The following is a 23204-nucleotide window of genomic DNA, read 5'->3' as shown; positions in this document are numbered from 1 at the left end:
CTGTTCTACACTTTTTTACATAATAGCAGTGAAGGGATGTTCCTTTGTCTACCACAGCAATTGTTGAGGGTAGAATGAGGAACCGTATATTTTGTCCTCTTTCTTTGTCCGTCATGTTCATAGTGTATTAGATATGATTTTAATCTGCAAGTCCCCCTTTTGAATGACTAACTACAAATATTGAAACTGTAACTTTTGCACTTTTGTTCGAATAATATTCAGCAAACGTATGACCTGAGTAAGAACAAATTAGGTATAAAAGTTATTTCACACGATGTAATTTTCAATAATGATGATAGTGGATTCTTGTATACCATCCATGCAGATAAATGTCTTGCTAAAGGATGTTTGTATCATGACATGGATTCGAATCCCGAACCCTTTGGTCCGGTTATTCAACCGTAGAGTCTCAGAGGCTGTTCACACCGGCACAGATAGCGCGCGCTAGACCGCGCTATCTCCGCGGTTTGGAAGGTACAACGTCGTTTCGGTCCGCCCAACAGCGAGCCACGGCGAGCCAACACTGGAGCACCTCTTGGGGGTGGTCCACGAGAGATAGCGCGGGCTAGCGCGCGCTAGAAAAAAGGGGGTGCTACGATAGACCGCGCTATCTCATTGCGGTGTGAACAGCCTCTCAGTCAGCATCGGCGGCTCTTCCCTCCATAATATCCGTCAGCGCGTTTAAGAAACTATCCAACTTTTTCTCGACTCCATTAAATCGATCTCGAAGAAGCCGCTGATCGGCTCGTATCTCCGCTAATTCTATGTTCCTCTTCTCGCACTCCTCCGCTGCTTTGCTCTCCATCACCTTCAAGCGATGCGTCATGTCTGAGAAGAATCGGTTGTTGGAATCATCTTCCTGAGTCATGTCGACCTGTAGACAAGAAAAGTAAACATTGATTTAAAAAAATAAAGATTCTCTTGAGAGATGTTATGTAAGGTCTTTTTAATAGGCCTACTTCAACTTAAAGTCGCACCATGACTATGATATAGGCAGTGTGATAGACTTTACAGTTAGCCTGCTGTATAAATATTAAAAGTGCCTTTGCCTTGCTTTGAGAACTGTCACATTGAATAGTAAAAGGCTATTTTTGTAATGTAACCAAATTTGATGCAAACGTGTTTGTGAAGTGCCTCAATACAAACTATTTCATTCACCTGATAAGAATAATAGTATTTCAATAGACAGAATCCGAACTGCATACATTAGTAGTTGCCAGGTAGGACGAACATAATTGCTTGTCCTACCCAGCGACACTAGTATGCAGCTTGCATTCTGACTATTGAAATTCTATTCTTATCGCGTGAATGAAATGATTTGTATTGAGGCACTTCACAAAGACGTATGTATTTAATTTGGTTACATTACGAAAATAGCCTATTGTGGTGATGCCCAGTGTTCATACCTAAAATTGACAGCATGCTTGGCAGCAATTTCAAGAATTTGAAAAATACTCTCTAATGCAAAGGATGGTGTCGCACCAGTGAAGGAAAGTAGTCCACCTAATATTTTACCACAAATAGCGATCAAAATCAGAAAGAAGAAAAGAGGAGTAGGGGGGGGGGGGGTCGAATGACCAGTACACCCCTTCCCGGTTTCTTGTTTTCCTTCTTAATCCACTGTGGAATTAAGCAATCTGGTGGCTGCCCCTGCCCCTTCCCATTCTTTCTCACGCACTCTCGACCCACGCTGTCTGCCCCTGCTTGAATTATAATCCTTTACCATGTTAGCCGTTTCCTCAGCTCGTGCAATTGCTTTCTTGACATGTTGAGAGTAACCGCGGTAGGCCCGATAGTACTTGCTAAGCCCCGTCAGCTCCTCATCCATGTCGATTACCTTCCGGCAGATCACTGCTGATCTCCAAATCCGCATCGGTAAGGCCTGCTGGACCGTCATCACCAACTCGGCCTGCATGCAGAGGGTAGACATGGTAAAGGGGACCAATAAATCACAAACGTTTTAATCGTTTGGAGATCGATATATTCATTAATGACCCTACGAGAGACGAGACGAAGATACATTAACAATTGTAAACTGGTTAAGGAACGAAAGGCATATTTGAGAAAGCTAATTTCACAGCAAGGCCATCACAGATAATTATCTACAAACTGAATTGATAACAGAATTACATAATTGGAGAAGAAAGCTACATGAGAACAAATTTGAAGCCAAATGATTATATTAACATGTATGGGACACTCATTCTATCTTGCAGGAAAGGATAAGCATGACTAATAATACATGTATTGATCACCAATGGCAAACGAACATTATTGGCAGGTCCCGGACGACGTAAAAGTATGTCTACTACTACATTGTATATTCCGAAAAATTAATCGACCAAATACTGTATATGGAAGGTTATGCATTCAGTTATGAAATGGTGTAACTAATGTACCTGCATGACAAGACGGTGGAGCTCTGCTTTCTGTTGGATAGCATGGATGTCGTCGACTGCAAGCCCAACCTAAGGTGTTGAATGATTTACAGAACATTTTGTCATGATTCATGAGTATTTACCTCCATATTACTTAAAGAAATGTTAATGTTTTGTAAAATGTAATTTGCTTTGTTACTTTTCTTTTTATTGAATATGAATAAAAGCAACCAATCAATCATTTAGACATATACAAAGATTGCAAATCCGAATAGGAAACAAATGATCTTGACGACAGAATATCAATACCTACTAACGGTTCCTCAGTTTCGCGTTTACGCGATGGCAAAATATATGGTACACTCCAGGGATGGATTTTAATAAGGGAGCGGGCCCTTTGAAATCTGATTGTCATTCTGTAAGCACAAAGATTATGGATCAGCCCCTGGTTTCACCTACCATCATATTCATTATCAGGATCGACATGATGACAAAGAAGAGAGCGAAGATGGTGTACGTGATTCCTTCATAGAACAAATTGGTAAGGAAGAAATCCTCTTCACCTCCCGCTAGTGTGTTCTCCGTGTTAAGGTAGTTCTGATCGTGGAAGATATCACCAAAGTCTACTTCACCCAGCATCATGACAAAGGTCTTGGCGAAGGAATATTGTATCCGATGAAAGGGTTCCTGAGAGCAGAGAGAATAGAAGAATAGTTTATTTAAATTAATTAATTATGATATATAAAGTTGATGGACTATATATCATTTTATAACGCGTATGTACCATCACAGGAAGTGGGCGGAGAACGGGGATGCTGGCCATTTTACCCGTAAAGGGTAATGGCGTGGTAAACCATCACAAGAAAACGTGTAAATGTCCGAATACAGTTTTCTACGCAAGCAAGTGAATAACACTACTTCTTAAGTTTAAGTACTGACATCATTGTCACAGAATTGCATTCGAAATCGTTCACATTATTGCATCCTCAGATACCTGTTGGGTAGACTAAATTTTGTTTTTGTTTTCCTTCACGGGATATTCCATTTAGAAATAGGGATTTTGAATGAAGTATCCTTTTCTACACGAAAGTGGCCTACCTGATTCATAAGTAACATGTAGAATGCCATTGAGAAGGCAACGATGAACAGAGCAAGGATGAGCACAAACTTCAGGAATGTCCGTAAAATATCTACATTGCGGGATAGGAAAGGGTAATAATGGTAAGATGGTATTAGAGGCAGACATCATTTATGAACATAAATTATAACAATTTATACAAATTTACATTTTAATGATTTTAAATTTCCTTATAATTTTTCTTCTTTTTAAAAACTGTATTTTTTTCAACCTCTTCTACAGATCCAATATTTGTAGATGAGACAGATTATATAAAAGGAATATGAATACTTCCTCAAGAAATTTAGAAAAATTAAACGGGTGTCACTAAAATTATTCAGGGAAAGGAATAACTTTTCCTTCTAACTTGAAATGAAAGCTATAAATGGATCAATTTACCAATCAACATGATCACGTAGATGCCCAGAGCAGCAAACCGACGAACGAAGAGAATAAGATTGATCCATGCGAGAAACACTGCTACTGCTCCACATTGCCATTGCCAATCCTGTCAGTCAGAGGGAGAGAGAGAGAGAGAGAGAGAGGAGAGAGGAGAGAGAGAGAGAGAGAGAGAGAGAGAGAGGAAAGAGAGAGAGAGAGAGAGAGGGAGGGGGAATGAGGGAAGAGAGATGGGAGGGATAAAGAGATATAGATAAAGAGGAGGAAAGCATGGAAGGAGAGAAGAGAGGTTGAATGAGGGAAAGACAGAAATCAGTGGGGTAATTGAAGAGAGAGAGAGAGAGAGAGGGAAAGAGAGAATAGAGATACAATAGCAAATAAGAAGTGGCAAAATGTTTGCTATTAGCGAGTTCAATAAATTGTTTCACGATATCCTTGAATTCGTATATCAAGTCAGTTTCGAATCGAGCTTGTTAGACAAGTTTGATTTAGTTTTTGATATGAAGGCATGGCCATCACCGTCTTCATATGCTTACTTACCATTCTGATATGGATACCAGTGATATACTGTATATCACTCAGTGGAAGAACGAAGAGGACAGTCAGTGTATACAAGACCCACTCCAGAAGATTGCCGAAGTTGAAGTATGACAGACCATACGACTTGAGCTGCAAGAACTGTAGAAATAACGTGATCATTGAATTACAACATCATCATTATCTAACAAGATTGCAGGAAGAGGAGAAACGATACAAACGTCCATATAATGTGTATAGGTAGAATGAATGCAAATAGCGCAAAAGTTAATTGTTGAGTTTAAAAAGATCATAAATTACACATCTTTTGTTTTCATTCGTGTCAAGTAATGATCAAGGATATATTATTAATGAAAATGTCTGTGGAGGGATAGTCAGTTCATCATGCCCTTGTTTCATATTTTCGTTCTTTCATGAAAACTTCGTATATGGCCTGAATGATGTAAACCACGAGAATGGATGAACAACCATGTATCACTAGACGTCTAGTAGGAAGAGAACTATGTCATTGATGGCTCTGAATAAAGCTACTCGGCCATCTTTTCAATTCTTGATTTGTATTTAAAAAAAATTATATTCATAAAGGTATGCATCTGGTATTTATACTGAAAATTAAACCAAACCAAACCAAACGGACCTCGCGAAGGAGATTGATGATTGAGAGTACAAGGACAACCCAGTCGCCTAGCAAACCGAATATGATGACCTCTGGAGTCAGCCCATCCTCGACCCACCTCTCCTCGCCATCGGCGAACCACCTCACACCCGTGGTCGTATTGGCCGAGCGGGCGTAGAAACTAGGCGGGACGACCACAACGTAACCCGTCAGCATGAGGAGGAAGATGAGGTAGAAGGAGAGGGAGAGGAGGATGAAGAAACGGCCGTTGCTGGTCCACTTGTGGTGAAGGAGGGAGGTGACCAGGGGGTGAGCGAGTAACTCACCACGTTTCAATGATACCTGTAGAGAGGGGGGTGTGGGAGATAAAGAGACAACATGAAAGAGACGACGGGAAGATTAATAGAAAATAATACAGAGAGAGACATAGAGAGAGAGGGGAAGATCGAAAAATGAAAGCGAAGAGAGAGAAAGAAGAGGGGACAATAAGAGAGAAGAGTGAAAAGGGAAAGAAGGAGAGAAAGAGAACAGAAAGAAAGTAAAGCGAAGTGAGATACATCGAGAGACTTCTTCTTCTTCATTTATTGTTTGTTCGTTTGTTTATCGTCTGTTTCTTTCTTTTACGATTGCGAAAAAACGTTACGATCATAATTCATATTTTATAAGCTACCTCGAAAAAAATCCTACAAGTCGTTTAAATAGAGAGAGGCAATTTAGCGAACAGATACGCGATCAAAAAGAGGGATGGGCAACATGCAGAAGAACAATTTACCTTACATTTCGGTTACTATATAATTTACAGACTTTCATCATACCATAATATTCAAGGGATGAGCGTCTCTGATCTCACTGGCTTTGGTGGTGTAAGGCATTGCATATTTCTTCAACCGTCCATTTTCTTCATAGGGGAAGTCATCATCTTTGCGTGCGCCCTCTGGCGCGACCCCGTCATCATCGACCTGCGTCTTGTCGTCAGTGGAAACGTCGGCCCCGTCATTGGTCAAGCCGTTCGGCTCCAGGGAGACCGAAGCAACCGTAATTACATGGTGGTCTTCCAGTCCGTTTGCCGTACTAATGTGTGAGTCGTTCGCATCTTTCTCTGATACAAGAGGGAGATAATACGAAAGACTCTTGTTGAAACATTATGCACATTTATCAACAGATCTCTGTAATACCGTAAAATTCCATGCGATTTTATGATAAGATTCCTTAGCTTGTGAGGTTAATTAAGAACCGAGTTAAAAAAATACTACAAAACAAACATGCTCATAAGAATATTAAATGAGTAAAACATACCAGTTTTTGGTCTTAATCTCCAAGGTGAAAACGTGTCATCCAGCAGTTCGAAGTCAAACTCTAATCTCGTCTTGTTTTGCCATGAAATACACCTGTCCATGACGTAAATGGCGATATCTGCAATGGTCAAACACAAGTCAAAGAATATTAAACAATGAACCATGGAATATTCTTGCTCTGTCTCATGTTATAGTCATATTATTTCTATTTTCGTCTCACCTCATCTTAGCTTATTGGCTCTTCAACTCTCATTTCCTCTTATGAAGAAGGTCATTGTTCCCCATCCCACAGTTGGTGAGGCACGTGTTAGTCCGGCTTCCAAAGTACGCTCACTAGGTCTAACACTGGATTCTAACATGTCAATGGAACCCCAAATCTCTAGCTGCATCCGATCAGCATATTATCACATTAGGCACATTCGTCGAATCCGGGATTATCTGACTCCACATGCCACGAAGCAGGCAGTCTATGCACTCGTCACGTCACGATTGGACATGTACAATAGTACCCTGAATGGACTGCCCGACACTCTCATCAAACGACTGCAGAAGGTCAAAAATTCTGCGGCTCGGCTTGTCACCCGATCAAGGTTATTTGATCGTATCACTCCCGTTCTCGAGGATCTACACTGGCTGCCTGTGAGGCAAAGACTCAAGTACAAGGTACTTTCCCTGGTTTTTAAAACCAAAACCAACCAGACACCATTGTACTTGTCAGATCTACTGGAGGAGAAGAGATCCTCTAGACTTGTTCTGCGTTCTGAAAATGTCCACCAGTTCCAGGAAGCTCGAACGAGGCGGTCTTGGGGCGACAGGCCTTTCTCTGTAGCAGCCCCGCGTTTGTGGAATGTACTCCCTTCATACATTAAACTAAGCAAAACAATTGAACTATTCCACAAGAATCTAAAGACCTACCTTATAAAGGAAAAATATGATTAACTCTCATGAACATTTCAACTTTTTACTGAATCTGTAATTTGCATTTGTTTTTTGATTTGTTGATTTATTATTAGTTTGTTAACTTTGATTTGTTTATTGTTTGTATTTGAAATGTTAATAGGGAATCTTTTTGGTGCGCCTTGATTGCCATTATAGGCAGATATGTGCGCTATACAAATCTTGAATTATTATTATTATATTCCAGATTATGCCATCTAATCTTCAAATCATCACATCGAATCATCACTCCATTCATCTCACTCCATGATATTTAAGTTAAATTCAATCTTAGGTTCTAATTACTAAATTAATGTCTTGCTATCTTGTTCCATATCAGCTCATTTCTCAAGTCAGCCTCATCATAGACCAATTCATCTTTAATATATCACATCCGTACAATATCATTTAACTTCATCTCAACATAAAAATTATATTGTGTGGTCTTTATTCATAATATCAGCAAAGCAGGCGATTCGATCTGATTTGATTAAGTAAAATCTCTCCTTTAAATCCAGCTCAAATTCGGTTCAACTTATCCCATCTCATCTCCGCTCTAATCTCCCTTCCTTTCTTCCTCATTGAGATTACAAACCATCTTTCTTGAGCGGCAGTTACGAGGTTCGGGGTTCGAAACCCCCACTCACCTGGCATATGTTCAATGAGGACTCTCATGGGCGTGGTCGTATTGTCCGTGGAGGAGGGATGCACACACGTGATCGTCATCAAATCTCGCCATTTCTCGTGACTTAACAGGAGGCGTGCAACATTTCTGATAAAGATGAGAAACTTAGATATGAAAAGACTGATAGAGGTTCGTTGATCAAGAGCTTAGATGTGTTCTCAGCAGTGAGGGGGAGGCCCGCCAGGACTACGGAAACCAATACATACCCAGGATTGGAGCAATGTCGGGTTAATCGCATCAGCCATCAATTGGAACATGATTTGAAAAATAGACATAGACACTTTGTGTGTTTGAGTTCGAATGAGATTCAGTATCATGGACATTAATTGACACACTTCCAAAGCCTTCATTCGATAGGTAATACTGATTTAAAAAATATCTATCACCACAAAAGTCATGTAAAATACTTCAAGTTCAAAGAATATCGGCAGTAATTTCAGGATATATGGTATATTTCGTCCGTCAACATGTTGACACTAATGCCTAGGTCACATTTGTTCTACGGCTGGGATACGGCGGCCGTACGCCCCCAAATCGAGAGACACTTGCGGGGGCGCAGAGAATCTGCGGTGGCCTCAGGGCCGTACGGGTCGCCGTGGGATTATAGCGCGAAGTTATAACTGCTTTTATTGCTAGGTTCGCCGTAGCGATTAGACACGCCGTAGCCATGACGGAGAGCGGTTCCACGGCGACTATTCGTACGTAGGGCATACGGTGGCCTTGCGTTATATATACTCCAGGGGTGAAGCCGTAGCATCAGTCTGCCCGCACGGTCGCCAGAACTCAAGTTTATTTTTAAACGTTTGATAGACTTCACATATTTTTCCTTCTATGTGAAAATATTCTTTAAAATTCTACTTACTCATGGCCTTCTCGAATGGCGTGAATCAAGCAGTTCTCTCCATCGCCATCCAACAACAATATATCAGCGTCTTCTTTAAAGATAAGTAACTGTGCCATCTGGAAGTGACCTGACCCACACGCCAGGTGTAGGGGAGTTCTCTGAAGAGAAAATTGAAATAAGTATTCAAGTTTTATTCACTGATTTGAAAACAATGTCGTCTTGTGCTTACAATATCAGTTATTGTTATTACAATAACAATTATCAAAACAATCGAACGTCTTAAAATTCAATGTGGTAACTAAAAGCTGTAACTTATATTAGAAAGTGTAATGCTGATGATGATGATGATGGTGATGACACCCAGAAACAGAAAACCCTGCTAGTATCATTACCCAAGTAGCCAATCAATACATCTGGGTCGAGAGTGATCGGCAAACGTGAGGAAACTCCTTGTCCAAGTCTGAAGGCCTCCCCAAGAATTGAACCCAGGACATCTCGTACGAGAGTCAAGTGCCTATACACCAATAAACAGTAGCGCCTCCCGCCACTATGCTCATTTTCATGAAATCTCCATAAATTTCCCGTTTGACTTTATACATGTAAACACGGTTAATGGTTAATCTGATAGAAGATACGTACTTGATTGTCGGTGGTTTGCTTGTTGATGTCGTACTTGGATCTGATAAGGACCTCAGCCGTTCGAACCCATCCATTCTCTGATGCACAATGGAGTGCTGTGAAGCCATTCACGTCACTGGTAACAAAAGATCAGTGGATAGTCGAGAATCAATAAAATAGCAAAGCGATGCACCACTCGCACACCCCTCCATTTACCATTCTCTTCTCACTTTCTTTCTTCTCTTTCTCAATCTCACCCCCCCCCCCCTCTCTCTCTCTCTCTCTCTCTCTCTCGATATACCGATATAGATATATATATATATATATATATATATATATATATATATATATCTTCGCCTCGTTACCACCCCCGGCATCTCTCTCTCTCTCCCATGATATACGTCACGTATCATTAGGCCTCGTATTATATACCAGGTATACAAGTAGCTTGGAACTGACACGCAATCATTTTATGGACCTAGTGGAAGAAATACTTTATTGATAGTATAATTCCATTTAAAATGAAATGATACACGATCTTAACCCGTTCATTGAATAGGCTACACTTAGGAATAAAGTGAGGGGGAAGAAGGCAATTCAAATAAAGCTTCGGTAACTGGGAAGAAACAGGACAAGACGTGAACTTACGTTTCATCTACATGTGGTCTGGCCTTAAGAAGCTCATTGGTGGTAGCTTCACGACCAGCCTCGGCAGCCAGATGCAGCGGGGTCCTACCCCGGTCATCTCGCTTCTTTAGGACCTCACGATTCCAGTTAATCAACGCTACAACAGTTCTAAGTAATTAAAAACGATTGAGAAAGTTTGATGCCATATAACATGTTTTTCTCACTCCATTTAAAATCTTCTTTTTGCTGGGCTCTTACTGCTCATGAAATAATCACTGTGTATCTGTAAAGCAAATGCGCCATACCAACTACTTTATGCATTGGATTGGCTCGGAATGGAACAAGACATTCTGAAAAGTCGCCAAGATAGAAGCACGTTTGTATTCAAGAGTGTTGTAGACATAATATTGATTCAATTTATTCATACTTGCACTTAGTATCAAAGGTATAACAAAGTTTGGGTAAATTTTGAAAAATGGGTGGATAATTATTCTTTACAATTTTGATATATTTGGATGCCCCAGTGGATGTACTAAATGCACTAGAAATGTTAGCCCCTAAAACACTTCTGCTTTCGAGAAAAATTGAATATAAACATTTACCGGTGCTCCCGGTAAATTTTGATAAATTTCAAATAGCTCCTACGGCCATACAATGGTAGCTGCGACCATGAAAATCTCAGAATATGTAGTTGTGCTATACAATTTCCAAACGGGAATAGCTAATCGGTCGATTTTAGTCAAGATACATTGTTTTATAGCTTAATTAATATCTTGACCTTGAGAGGGAGCTATACAACATAATGTGTTTATTATTTACAATTTCATAAATTTAGAGTCGATTTCGACCTCGACAACGATCATTGAATATTGTAGGATCGCATATGCTTCTAATATGTTCATTTGAACCAAATTCGTGACCCCATACCAAAACTTTGTATTACCTTTAATGCTTTCCCCCATTTTTAAGGACAAATCAATATCATTTACTCGTCTCCTCCAAAATTCTGCAAATCGGTTGACGTAAATCATTTGAAGCATTAACTCAATTCCTTTGCAATCTAATCTAAAGTCATGTTAGGGCCTTTATAGACTAATTTACTTTCTGTTCAATTTTTTAGAGCTGATGCATTAAAAAACAAACAATTTGCTTGGCTCACTCTGTGTGACCTTTACTTGCTGCATCAAGGATATATCCCAGTACATCATTTTCCTTGACTCCGTGAAGCTTGGTGCCATGTTGAAGAAGAATCTGTAAAACAAAAAAAACAAAAAAAAAACAATTATCTCCGTTTATCTATGAATGTGGGCCTTTGTATTGCACCCTTTTAAGTGAACCGAGTATTCGCTTATATATTGTGTGTGCACACTCAACTATCATGTCATCATCTCAGCCAATTTGTTATTATCATAATCATCATTATTATCATCGTCATCATTAACATTGTTATCATCATTATTATTATTGTCACCATCATCGATTATTATCACCATCAAATCATCAAATCATACGAATAAGTAAACGAACCTGCAAAGCATCTGCTTTGTTCTCTGCTGCGACCCATTCAAGTAGCTTTGGCCCTAAGCAGTCGTTCCTTCCCCCGGCTGTCTGTAGGTCAAGGTTCCTCAATCGTTCCAGGAGGGCCACGATGGTGTCGAGACTCTTAGAGTTTGCTGCTACTTGGAGAGGCGCCAGACCATCATCATCGCTTGCCTTCAGGTCAGCACCACTGGATATACAAAAAAAATAAAAAAATAATTATAATATATATTTTTCGGGAGGTGTAGGGGTGGTTATTTTACCTGATTGCTAAGAAAGCATAAATGCTTAGCAACCAGAAGACCGACGGCTTCTCATAGAGACTCGGTAATGAGGATTAATGCCTTACCAAATGGCACTAATGTATCGCCTTGTTTTCGAACTCCGGTTGCCGGATTACGAGACCACTGCTCTATCGGCGCCTCCTTAAATAAGATACTGTTTGGCAGAGTGGTCCAAAATTTTGCTTCGGGCTTTACCTCATCAAAAGTTATGACTTGGTTTGTGGTTATGTTTAGAGTAGTGCTAAGGTTAGGTATAGTGTTGGGTTCAGGATTGTATTGAGGATTTTGACTCGTGATAGAAGTTGACCCCAGGGCAACTGTCTTCCTGGTTAAGGGTGTGTGTCGTTTAACAGCGTACAATGTATAATCGATCATACACTCGCCTGGGTGCATTACTTTCTTATCTCCATTTTTCTTTAAACATGTCAACGACCTTTTTGTTTGTGTCCCCAGGGCCTGAACAAATAAATGGAATAATGTGTACGTTAAGTGATATCAAGAAATTAAGTGACTACATTTCGAATAGTATATTATTACTTAGTGCTGTAAATATTATCCAAGAAAAAATGTCACAGTGGATAACGGTATCAGTCAGTTATTTAAACAATTGTGTAGAGGATTATGGAGATTGAGAGCGACATGTCTAAAATAAGAAGAAAGAGCTAAATACAAAGAAAGGTTGTTGTTATCTTATGTATTTTGGCACCGTATTTTCATTCTAAATTCGTTTTCTTGTTATTCGATTGGATGTATATTTTTAAGAAAAAGTGAAAACAACTTTGTTCTTACTTCTCTACAAAGAGGACGGCAATCGTCTGAAAGTTCCCTGCGCATGCAAGATGCAGTGGTGTCCGTCTGTCCTTGTTCATGCTGTCGAGGTCTGCACCTTTCTTCACCATCATCTTGGTGATCTCGTACTGACCACAATAGGTCGCTATGTGGAGTGGTGTATCTGCGTTTCTGTCCCAACGATTCAGTATGTCACTCACGTCGCTACCTGCAATTAATTACAATTAAAAACATGAATGGTTTTACATCTGGACTGTGTGCTTGTGCTGCTTCACTATTATGTCCAAAAGATAGTCCCGAAGGAACAACAACTTGAAGAACGGCTATCACCATAATCACGGGTCGAAAGATTATGTTCGTCACTGTTTGACGAAGAACTTGCAACGCGATGAATGAGAAGCCTACAAAAATGTTTGCTTGAAGGTACCTGAATCGAACTGCTACAATACCGCATGACTTTCAAGAAATTAATATGAGGGTAATTCTATTTGAAGAGTGTATCACTTATCGAAAATGTGCAAACATAATAACGTAATAAAACAGAACATGGAAATTGCCGTTAAAGATGATTTCTCAAAAATATTTCCCATTGTTCTGTACCACCTTGTATGTTCCACAAACATGGTAAATCAATCACTTGTCCGTGTTGTTTCATACAGTAGCTAATAATTATGAAAGAATATGAGTGTAGCCTTAGCTACCCCAGTTGGGCTATTTTAACGATGAGTTGCCATAGTTGCCTATCTTCTTCTTTCGTGTCCACTATCTGTGCTCAAATGTTCTGCCAGGCTTTTGCACACTGAAGAGCCTTCTCATTTGCAGCCACTAGGTCTTCCAGGCAGCATTGGTCATCTAGGCGTGGGCATCTTAATAAGTTGCCAATTGCCAATTGCCAATTGTACTTTATACTCACATTCTTTGAATACATGTTTGAGGATATCCCGATGACCACCCTTGACAACTTCGTGGATAGGTTCAACGCAGTTCCTGTTGGATTCTGTCAGCAACTGGAAAGGTTGCACATAGAGGGAAAATAATAATAATAATTTTGATTTATAAAGCGCTTAATCGGTATAAATTATCTAAGTGATTTACAAATATTATTACCCAGATCATTGGATTCATTCACACACAATGTGTACCATCTCCACTCCCTGGGGAGTATTCCTACCATATGGTCACCGTACAAAGAGCATAGGCAATTACTAACACAAATGCTTTCGTCATCCTATCAGCTCCCATTTCTCTCTTAGGTACTGAGAGGCAAATGTAGATTGATGCCTTGCCAAAGGACATTAGCGCCGTGTCGGGGATCGGACTATTGAATATACGGATCGGAAGTGGAACATGTATATGAGTCTCCGTATGAACATTGACAGATTGCAATATTTAACTGTTATCTAGTGTTGCCTTTGCTAACAAAGATAACGCTAATAGTTGAATGTATACAATCTTTTGCATTTTGAATATGCCCATACTATATCAGTAATAGAAAGGAGTGAGATGAGCACGATGAACACGAGGAGGGTGAAGGTGGAGGGAATATTGATGATGGTGATAGTGAGGTAACGATAATAAAGATAATGAATACTAATGATGATGGTGATGGTAATGAGGACCGAAATTACCATGTCCACAAAAAGTTTAATCAAGACCAAAAAGAAGGAAAAAAATCCTTACAGAAGTTATGTTCCCATTTACAATGCCCTTCTCCACGATACACTTGGCAATCTTGAGATGTCTCTCCCTTAGAGCGATATGGAGTGGTGTATCCATGTTCTCATCGAATCCTCTAATCCCGCTAAGTTCGGCATCGAGCTTGATGAGGACTGCCGCCACGTCAGATCGCCCATAGTAACAAGCCAGGACCAAGGGCGTCGCCCGATGATGATCAAATTTCTGTTAATTTTGAAAAAATAAATGCGTGCATATCGACATAATTATCATCAACTGTTATCAGTGAAACTCATATCGGGAACTCAAAAGATGTTGGACCCTACATATTATTTTGTTGTTGTTGTTTTTGCCTCAGTATCTTAAAATGATATTAGGGAAATTTGCCACCCCCTACTGCCCCCCCCCCCCCTTCCTAGCCTTAATGGGGTGGAGTTAATTACGTCGTTGTTTAAATGGGCTGTAGCATGACGAGACTATACGTGTCTTCCCCGTAGCCTGCAGGACTCTGGGCCAATCGGGTACGACTACGGACGATGCGACCACAAGAATTATGGATAAGTGTCAATTTAGAGTATATGATTATAGACTACCTCAGGTTGGTATATGAGGACCTTGTAGTATCTTTCCAGAGATCTTGGGGATACATTTATTTTTCTGGAGGGCAACTGTTATGGGGTCGTTGTGTTCGGGCGGGGAGGGGGGGATTTATTGTCCTTTGGGTAGTTTTCCATACTGTCCGACGATTACAGTCCGATGAGTAGTTGTCTAGCTCCTTTGAATGATAGTAAATTTTTTTACCTGACTCCGAAAAAAGCATGCGTGTGCTTGTAAGTTAGCAACCACTTCTTAAATGACAAACTCTAGAAGTAAGGGTAAAATATAAATGTTGTGTTCTTGTTTCTATAATTTTGCATTAACAAGCTCTTAATTTTTAACCGTCTCGTTACTCGACGACCAGTCTTTTATATAACACGTTATGCAGTTAAAAGTCATTTGTTTGTCCCACAGGCACTCATTGGATATAGGAAAGGTTGCTGTGTCTACTATGGTCCGTTCTTGTGTAACAAACTCCCACTTTCTGTTTAGTCCTGATTACATTTGTTCAAAAAGCAATGCCTTTTTTTCCATTTACTGTAACTCTTTTACCTTCTTGTAAACTCTCAAAAGTGCAATAGGTCTTCTGCACTCTATTCCTTCTGTAATTATTTTAGTATTTCTATTGTTTTGGGTTTTGGTTTTGGGGTGTTTTTGTTTTTGTTTTTGTTTAGGTGTGCTTTTGTTATTGTAATAATTCAGTTTTTCTTTAGTTTTTTTTTTAATTGATTATAAATATTGTATGATTCAAATAGTCTTATTTTTAAATGATATATGTTTAATTTGATATTTCACATTTATGTACAATGTTTAATTGTTGTATTATTATACTTTTGTTTTGATACCGTCATTGTATTATGCAGGGCTTTCTTGAAAAGCAGATCTACTAGCACTAGCTTCCAGTGGAACTGAATGAAACGACCCTGTTTAAAGAAATCATGAATAAATAAATGAAAATAATTTTTAGCGACGGCTCATAACGTCCAAGCTACCATGGTTACGAGGCCACTGTTCTGTACCACCATGACCACTGAGTAACCACACCTCTTCTGACGTGACACGGACTTGATTAATTAATACATATTAAATAACGGTATTGCAAACTCACATTGATATCAATATCGTCATTTGCCAGCAGTACGCCCTCCGCGGTTGAATTATTATGAAGGATGGCGATATGGAGAGGAGTCCGTCCTAAGAAGTCTTGCGAGTTGATGTTGGCATTCTTTGACAGTAGGAGCTTCACGACTGACGTCTTCCTCGGGGAATCACCCTAGAAAAAGGAAACAAAATGTTTTGATTTGTCACATTATAATATAATAATCATGATATTACTAATTGTATTCCGTCAATATGATGATTTCCTCGCCGTGGATTAATGTTCTTATTACTAATAAGCAGAGCTAAAAACAGAGCTGCATTCAATAGAAAATAATACAGACATAATTAGACAAAAACAAATAATGAGAATGAGGGGTCAACATAAAAGGGCAAATAGCCTTATAGTAAGTTGACCCCAAAATCAATAATACACACATGATTATATCAAACAAACGGACAAACAAATAGAGGAAGAAAACAATCATGCATTATATAGTTCAGTTCAGTTCAGTTCATTTCATTTTATTTTATTTTTGCACGGCACCAACTTCAGCCAAAGGCTGTTCTTCTTTAGGATATGTGGTATGCATCTCTTGTGAATTGGAATGAATCCCGTTTACACAAAGTATATTTCATGCAATAGGCTCAGTAGCTACTAAAAAAAATGTAATGACAATATATATTCAAGCCAATTAATCGTAGCTTATTCAAAAGAATTGAGTGGTCCACTGTATCAAAAGCCTTTTGTAAGTCTAGGGCCACCACTCCAACAAGATTACCTTTATCTCAACTAACAAACTAGCCACCCGTGACGTTCAATTAATAGAGCTGTCATTGTAAAGTGTTTCGGTCGAAAAGCTGATTGATTACAATTTATAATTAGGTTCTGATCCATTTAACCGCAAAGTTGATGAAACACCAATTTTTTAACAATTTTAGCGGTCACTGGAAGAATTAATATTGGTCTATAATTGTTCATATCACACTTTTGCCCCGATTTAAAAACTGGAATAACACAAGATATCTAACATGGCAGAGGAACAGCACCTTGCTCAAAAGAAAAATTTATGATGTATATTTGATATAATATAAGTCACTGTAAGTTTTCAAAATTCAGCTGGTACATTATGTGACCACAAAGCCTCTTATCTTTCAAGTTATTAATAACATTTAAAACTTATTCTTCATTAATGCGGTGGTCACATCCCGCCGTACTTGCAAGTGCGTGCTGTCCACGTGCAAAAACGTGGGCAAAATTTAGGAATCGGTACGTGGTGAGTACCGCCTCCGTACGGATTTGGGAGCACGCAGACACACCGTAGCACTTTTAGTGCACGAGGAACTTTCGCTGCGTTCGGGCTACCGATTCACCCCCAGTGCGCGTGACGTGCGTGCCCAACGAGCGCACAACGCACTGACTCCGTGCGTTTTTAGATTTGTTTCCCACGGTCACTTGCTCTACGGAAGGCGCACTTAGTACGTGCGTGCTGCGCACGTGATAAGTGCTTGGTCCGTGCTTACTCGCCACTTCCCCAGTTCAACTTTCTAATGAGCACGCAGAACTCACGTGGACCTTACCGAGTAAGCACGTGCTCCGCACTTACAACGCACGTTGTGCGCACTGATTTATGCAGTATACAAAAGCCGAGCCGACGAAAGAGTGCCAACATTTCGTCTCCAAGATGGCGCCGAAGAAGACACAAAATAAGGGGTCAGCTGCGTCTGCAGCTCAAAAGGCAGCGGATAAGAAGGCCAGAGAGGCCCAACAGAAACGGACCGCGGAAGATGAGAGGGCCAGAGAGGAAGAGGAGAGGAGGAGCGAAAAAGAGTCAGATGGTGACGCCAAAGAGTCTGATCATGAGGAGGGCCGTGCTGCTGGTGGATCGGAGAAGGGGTCACATGAAGAAGGGAGTGTGACAAAGGAAAAGGCCAACTGCTCGTTCTCGGTGCTGGGAATCCAATGGTGTTGTCCTCCAGTGCCCCCCAGAGGGTGGACTCGTTGAACACGCCTGCGTCTGAGGAAGAGCCGTTGGCCCACCTTGCACCACAAGAAGGAATAGTTAGCATCCACGATGGCCAGGAGCACCACAGAACAGAAGCGCTTATAATTATTGTAATAGAGCGATCCACTTTTATTGGGCTTCTTGATGGCGATATGTTTCCCGTCGATCGCCCCACAACAGTGGTGAAAGTTCCATCGCGTTCCAAACTGGCGGGCGACGGCTTTCCACTCGTTGGCCACGTTGATATGCTGTTGTGTGCCACCCGGAAGTCGTAGGCAAGGGACATATAGCTGTTACCCGTCGCCAAGAAGCGAAGGGTGATGGCCAGCTTCAGGTTAGGCTCAAGAGGGCGGCGACTCCTAAAACATATAATGTATTAATATCGTTTGGGTGGCCCAGAAAGAGTGCTACAAAACTTACCCTTAATTACAAAGACATGAATGACTGAATACAATTATTGTTTATAGTATTTGATAGAAAGACACTTCAAGTTTTATTTGCCACCAAAATCATCAATTTTCATGAAGGCGTTTTGATTCTATGGCCATTTTACTGTAAAGTTGTGATTTGCAAAATTTGCTCCTTTTGTCAGAGAGCGACGGGAAACTTCCAATAGAAATAAGACAACATTTTAAAGCAAATACAAAACAAAACCAATAATTTGTTATGGCAGAAATGAAGACACACACCTTGGGCACTTGGTAATTCGAGGGGTCACTCGGAGCAGGAGCTCGGCGAAGAGATTGGGATCCATTCGGATGTATCCGACATAGTCCCCCCCCCCCCCCCCCCCCGCGATTCACGCTCTAGCTCTTGGAACAACGTTTCGTACTGCCCGAAAAGCCTCCTCCTCTCGATCCATGGGCGAACCCACCATCTCCTGCGTCGGCATCTCTGTTGCCTTTCTCTCTCCCGTATCAAGGCAAGTAATACCACGTCGTGCTCATACGCTGCCACTTGAAGCTGTTCTTGCAGCATCAGAACCCGGAGTCTCTGCAGTGGAATGGGCGGCATCTTGAGGCAGCAGCAGCTGGGACTTCTAGAGAAAATGGGAATGTCGTCCTATATACTCCGACATACCCCGACTCACCGAGTTCATTGCACGTGCACGCACTTACAACGTGCGAGTGAGTAAGGACACCGTACGTGAGCAGCACGTGTAAGTACGGCCTCCATAAGATAACGTGGCAACCGCACGGAGACCGTACGTTGTAAGCACGTTGTAAGCACGTACAACGCACTTACCACGTGCGCAACGTACGATGCACGCAACCGTTCACGGCCAGGCGTGGCGTGCGGGCCACGTACTTACACAGTGCGTGTGACGCGCGTTGCCGGTACTCCCTCCCTGCCTTTGCCACTCCCTCCCTACGTTTTCAGAAAACGTGGCGGCCGTGGCCTCCCCCAAAACCGTACGGACTAAAAACACGCACGGTGGGATGTGACCAACGCTTCACTAGATCAAAACGGAATCCATCTCCAGGCATAACAGTATGCAAAACAGGATATGAATCATTTTGACTATGATCATCGAGGGGCACAATACTTTTCTGTACTGTTTGCCATATATTTATAAACTGACAATTAAAACAATCAGAATTTTCACTTTTGTCATCAATCACATTATCTTCTATTTCAATGTGGGGGTATTTTCACAGAATAATATTTGTGTGGCATTAAGCATTTTAACGGTTTCTATATAATTCCTGATTTACCATTACTTTCATTAATACTACGAGTGATGTAATTTGTCTTTGATATTAGACAAATACATGCAGAAAATGATAATTAGTTTGTCTCACCTTTTTAGATTCCTTGGGTGGGCTGGCGGCAGCGGCTAGATGAAGAGGCTGTCTACATGCAGCACCAACACTGTTTACATCTGGAAGAGGTAAAAGTACATGTAACGGATTATTATTAAGTTATAATGAATACTGATATCAAATTTGTTAGAAGACAAGTTTAAGGCACTATGTACCTTACTCAGCGAACATCAGAGGGTTTCGTATTTCTGATAGGTGCATCAATTTAATATTCATGATATCGAATAAGCCAGTTCATAGTTGCAGTTTGAGCATGAGCAGATAAAGGTCTTTGCATACCATTTTGTGAAATACACGGAGACAAAATGCCGGATACGTGCTCATGAAAGTTATGTAATTATTATTCATTTATGCACAAAATTACAGTGCACTCCATGATACACAGGTGGAAGTATTCTTTAAACAGGGGAAAAGCTATTTACGTAGCACCTCCATCGCTGTAGGAGTGATTATTTCAAGACGTACAAAGTGGGACCTTATTATGTTTTGAAGATATGTGGATATTCGGGGTCATTTGGGACTTGTGCTAAGCGTGAACTGGTGTATTGATCAGAGGAAATATCATGGTTAATGATACTTTGATGATAATTATATTAAATATTTCATGAAACTTGAAAAAACGGGACACAAAGAAAGGAATTAAAAAAGTGTACTTGCCAAGACATACATTTTTTAATAATTAGTAAAGATAATTAATCTAAGAGTACATACCTGCCCCATATTTGAGAAGGAGCTTGACGGTTGTCACGTTGTTGCTGGCGGCGGCGTAATGGAGGGCGCTGTAATTCTTCCCGTCGTGCTCGTTGATCAAGTCAACGACGTCGTCGGGACCAACACTCTTCAAGAGCTTCCTTAGCTTGTCTACGTCACCCGACTTGACAGCCTAAAGATAAAGGTATATGAGGTGAAATGAAAATCAAAGATATGTTCAAATTTCCTTGGGCTTGCTATTTACCATCCTACCGTGTCCGTTGTGCCTCTTATATATTATGTTGCTTTTGTGATGCTTTATCAAAAAGGTCTGTTAAATGATGTTTAAAAAGGAGGGAGGGGCTATAGTTTAATTGATATCATCGAAAGTTCTCAAGATAAATACAGCATAATCAAGAAAAACGAACACCGTATGAAGTGTATTTGTCAGAATTAAAATATAGCCTATACATTTACTGTGTTTATCTATCTAAGCTTGGTAATTGACTCCGTTCGTTGCCCTCCCCCCCCCCCCGAGATGTTGTGTTCTTTATGTCATTTTAATAAGAAAGGATCAATCAGGAAGCGTCTTTGTTACATGAAAATTAAAATTCAATGAAACCTAGAAGGAGTGGTATTTTGTGTCTTAATGACAAATATTTAACCTGGCGTAAACTTGATTTGGCCTAACTAAATAATTACAGTTCGTAATCAAATCTGTCTTTCACGCTCTTACCTTTGCTAGTATTCGTCTTTGCTCTTCCCTCTCTTTCTCAGCCTTGCCTAGCTCATCATCGAATCCAAATCCTCTCCCTTCCCACTTGAACTGCTCATCGTCGCTCTCATCCAGCAGATGATCAAGCCCCTCGTCATCGAGGCGGTCGGCATACGACGTCGTCCGATACATTCTAGGGCTCGAAGACGCCATCGAAGACCATAAATTTAAACAGGATCACTTCTATGGTAGCCCGATAATGGTTAAGGTTTGACAACGGCTTTTGTTATCACGACCTTGGTGAAAAGTATAGGTATCAGCTGAGGGCAGGGTCTTTAACCATGTAATACATTAACTCAAACTCAATCCAAATTATGCAGATACAGGAATAGAACTAGCTTTGTCGCGTGAGCCTCTAATTGAGTCATTTCAATGAATCATTCAAAACAAATAATTCCCAGGAGTATATTCCGATAATTCATAGATTTAAAAGATCATTATTGTTGTATGACTGTATCCATTACTTCCATTAAGGGTTGCCACAAAACTGAAGCATCATACTAAGCACAACGTGGACGGAAAGAAGATCATACCCACACAGTTCATTCCTCAGCTCTCCGCGTCCCATGTTCCAAAACAAAGACATAGGTTGCTCCCAGAACTGTTTCAGTCAGTGAAAATTATGAAAAAGGGGCTGACTGCTCACCAAAATGTTGATCTCAATATCTTGAATCATATCCCTTGGTAGAAAAATCAATTTCGAGATGTCTTCACGAACGGTTATATTGCATCTTTTAAACCTGAAAGCCACAGTCCGCCAAAAATATAATGGTAATATAGACTACATCTCGTAGAGGAGCTTGTATGTATCAGCAGAAGCAGGCGACGTTAATATTTCACACTGTCACAAGAAGCTCTAAATGATACAAAACATGAAAACAATACACTTCCAGTATGATGAAATCTTAATGAAAGCTAACAAATAGCACACATGATAATATCCCTAGTGCTAAATATCTTCTGCTAAGCATGGCCAGTTCATTGCACGACCCATTTCTGTGTTTATTGTGTATTCAGCATGACTTGTATACGTTTTCTCATCTACTATATTTTTGCCGCATCGACACGGTGGTTAAACTGCCTGTTAAGAAAAGACACTTCAGATCCACTCAATTGTTGAAGCATTATCGATCTGCCGTAAAAGTCCTTTTAATCCATTGTGCGTCGTGCTACGTTGAGCTGCCCGTGCCCGCTCGGGTGGATTTTCTCATTCTACCAAACGCGATTCAACAGATATATTATGATTATAATAGATCAAACTCCTTATTTTTTCATTTTCACAATATTTGATCAAGAAAAACAACAGTGGGGGAACAGATTTGCTTTTGTAATGAAGCAAGCAATGGTGATTTACTTTGCAGGCCCCGTTTTTTCTTCAAAGTGTGTGGGGGGGGGGCTAGAGTTTTTACGATCAGGTCATCCTAAACACCTTTCTTTACTTTCTGTATACACCACAAACAATGAACATCGATAATGAAGGTTAGTCGAGCGTAAATTAGCGTGGGGTCCAGAGCCCCGCTTTAGGGGTTTTAGGCTTTCAATTCTGATTTGATGAGCATATTTTGATACCTTATTTGTGACACTGACAGGTCACTCTATTTTTGTTTAAAGACGTAAATCATGGTCTGAAGTAATATTTCATTAAAATGAGACACTAACTAAAGATCAGAAAATTTAACGTTGTCCTTTTATTTTAGGAGTACATTTTATAGGTGAAAAATAAATCTATATTTAAAATATAATATAAGCGAGTAGCGTACCATCTCTTCCTATCACATATGTCTTAAGTTTTCAGAAAGGCTGGAAGTTGAATTTTGGATTGAATTTATACGAATAGGCCTATTTTGAACAAGAAAATATTCGCTAGTGAGTAAAGC

At 40.2% G+C, this 23204-nt stretch overlaps 1 protein-coding gene across 1 annotated transcript; it reads right to left on the bottom strand.

Moving 5' to 3' along the window:
* Positions 1–634: 634 nt before the first annotated feature.
* LOC593070 (transient receptor potential cation channel subfamily A member 1 homolog) lies at positions 635–22330 on the bottom strand. The gene is made up of 23 exons (XM_030994145.1): positions 21289–22330; positions 20574–20745; positions 19842–19921; positions 16044–16208; positions 14345–14563; positions 13578–13671; positions 12665–12872; positions 11580–11781; positions 11212–11303; positions 10074–10220; positions 9447–9561; positions 8826–8965; positions 7926–8050; positions 6344–6460; positions 5863–6149; positions 5069–5389; positions 4435–4572; positions 3895–4003; positions 3477–3568; positions 2838–3065; positions 2400–2468; positions 1679–1909; positions 635–874 (listed from the first exon to the last, which is right to left on the bottom strand). Exons 1-23 carry the CDS (start codon positions 21478–21480, stop codon positions 635–637), a joined length of 3783 nt encoding a protein of 1260 aa, XP_030850005.1. The 5' UTR covers positions 21481–22330.
* Positions 22331–23204: the final 874 nt, after the last annotated feature.

The sequence above is a fragment of the Strongylocentrotus purpuratus genome, unplaced genomic scaffold (genome assembly GCF_000002235.5).
Source record: "Strongylocentrotus purpuratus isolate Spur 01 unplaced genomic scaffold, Spur_5.0 spur5_scaffold_21, whole genome shotgun sequence".
NCBI classification, from domain to species: domain Eukaryota; kingdom Metazoa; phylum Echinodermata; class Echinoidea; order Camarodonta; family Strongylocentrotidae; genus Strongylocentrotus; species Strongylocentrotus purpuratus.
The sequence above is the reverse complement of the archived record's forward strand: the minus strand, read 5'-3'. Positions and strand labels throughout refer to the sequence as shown.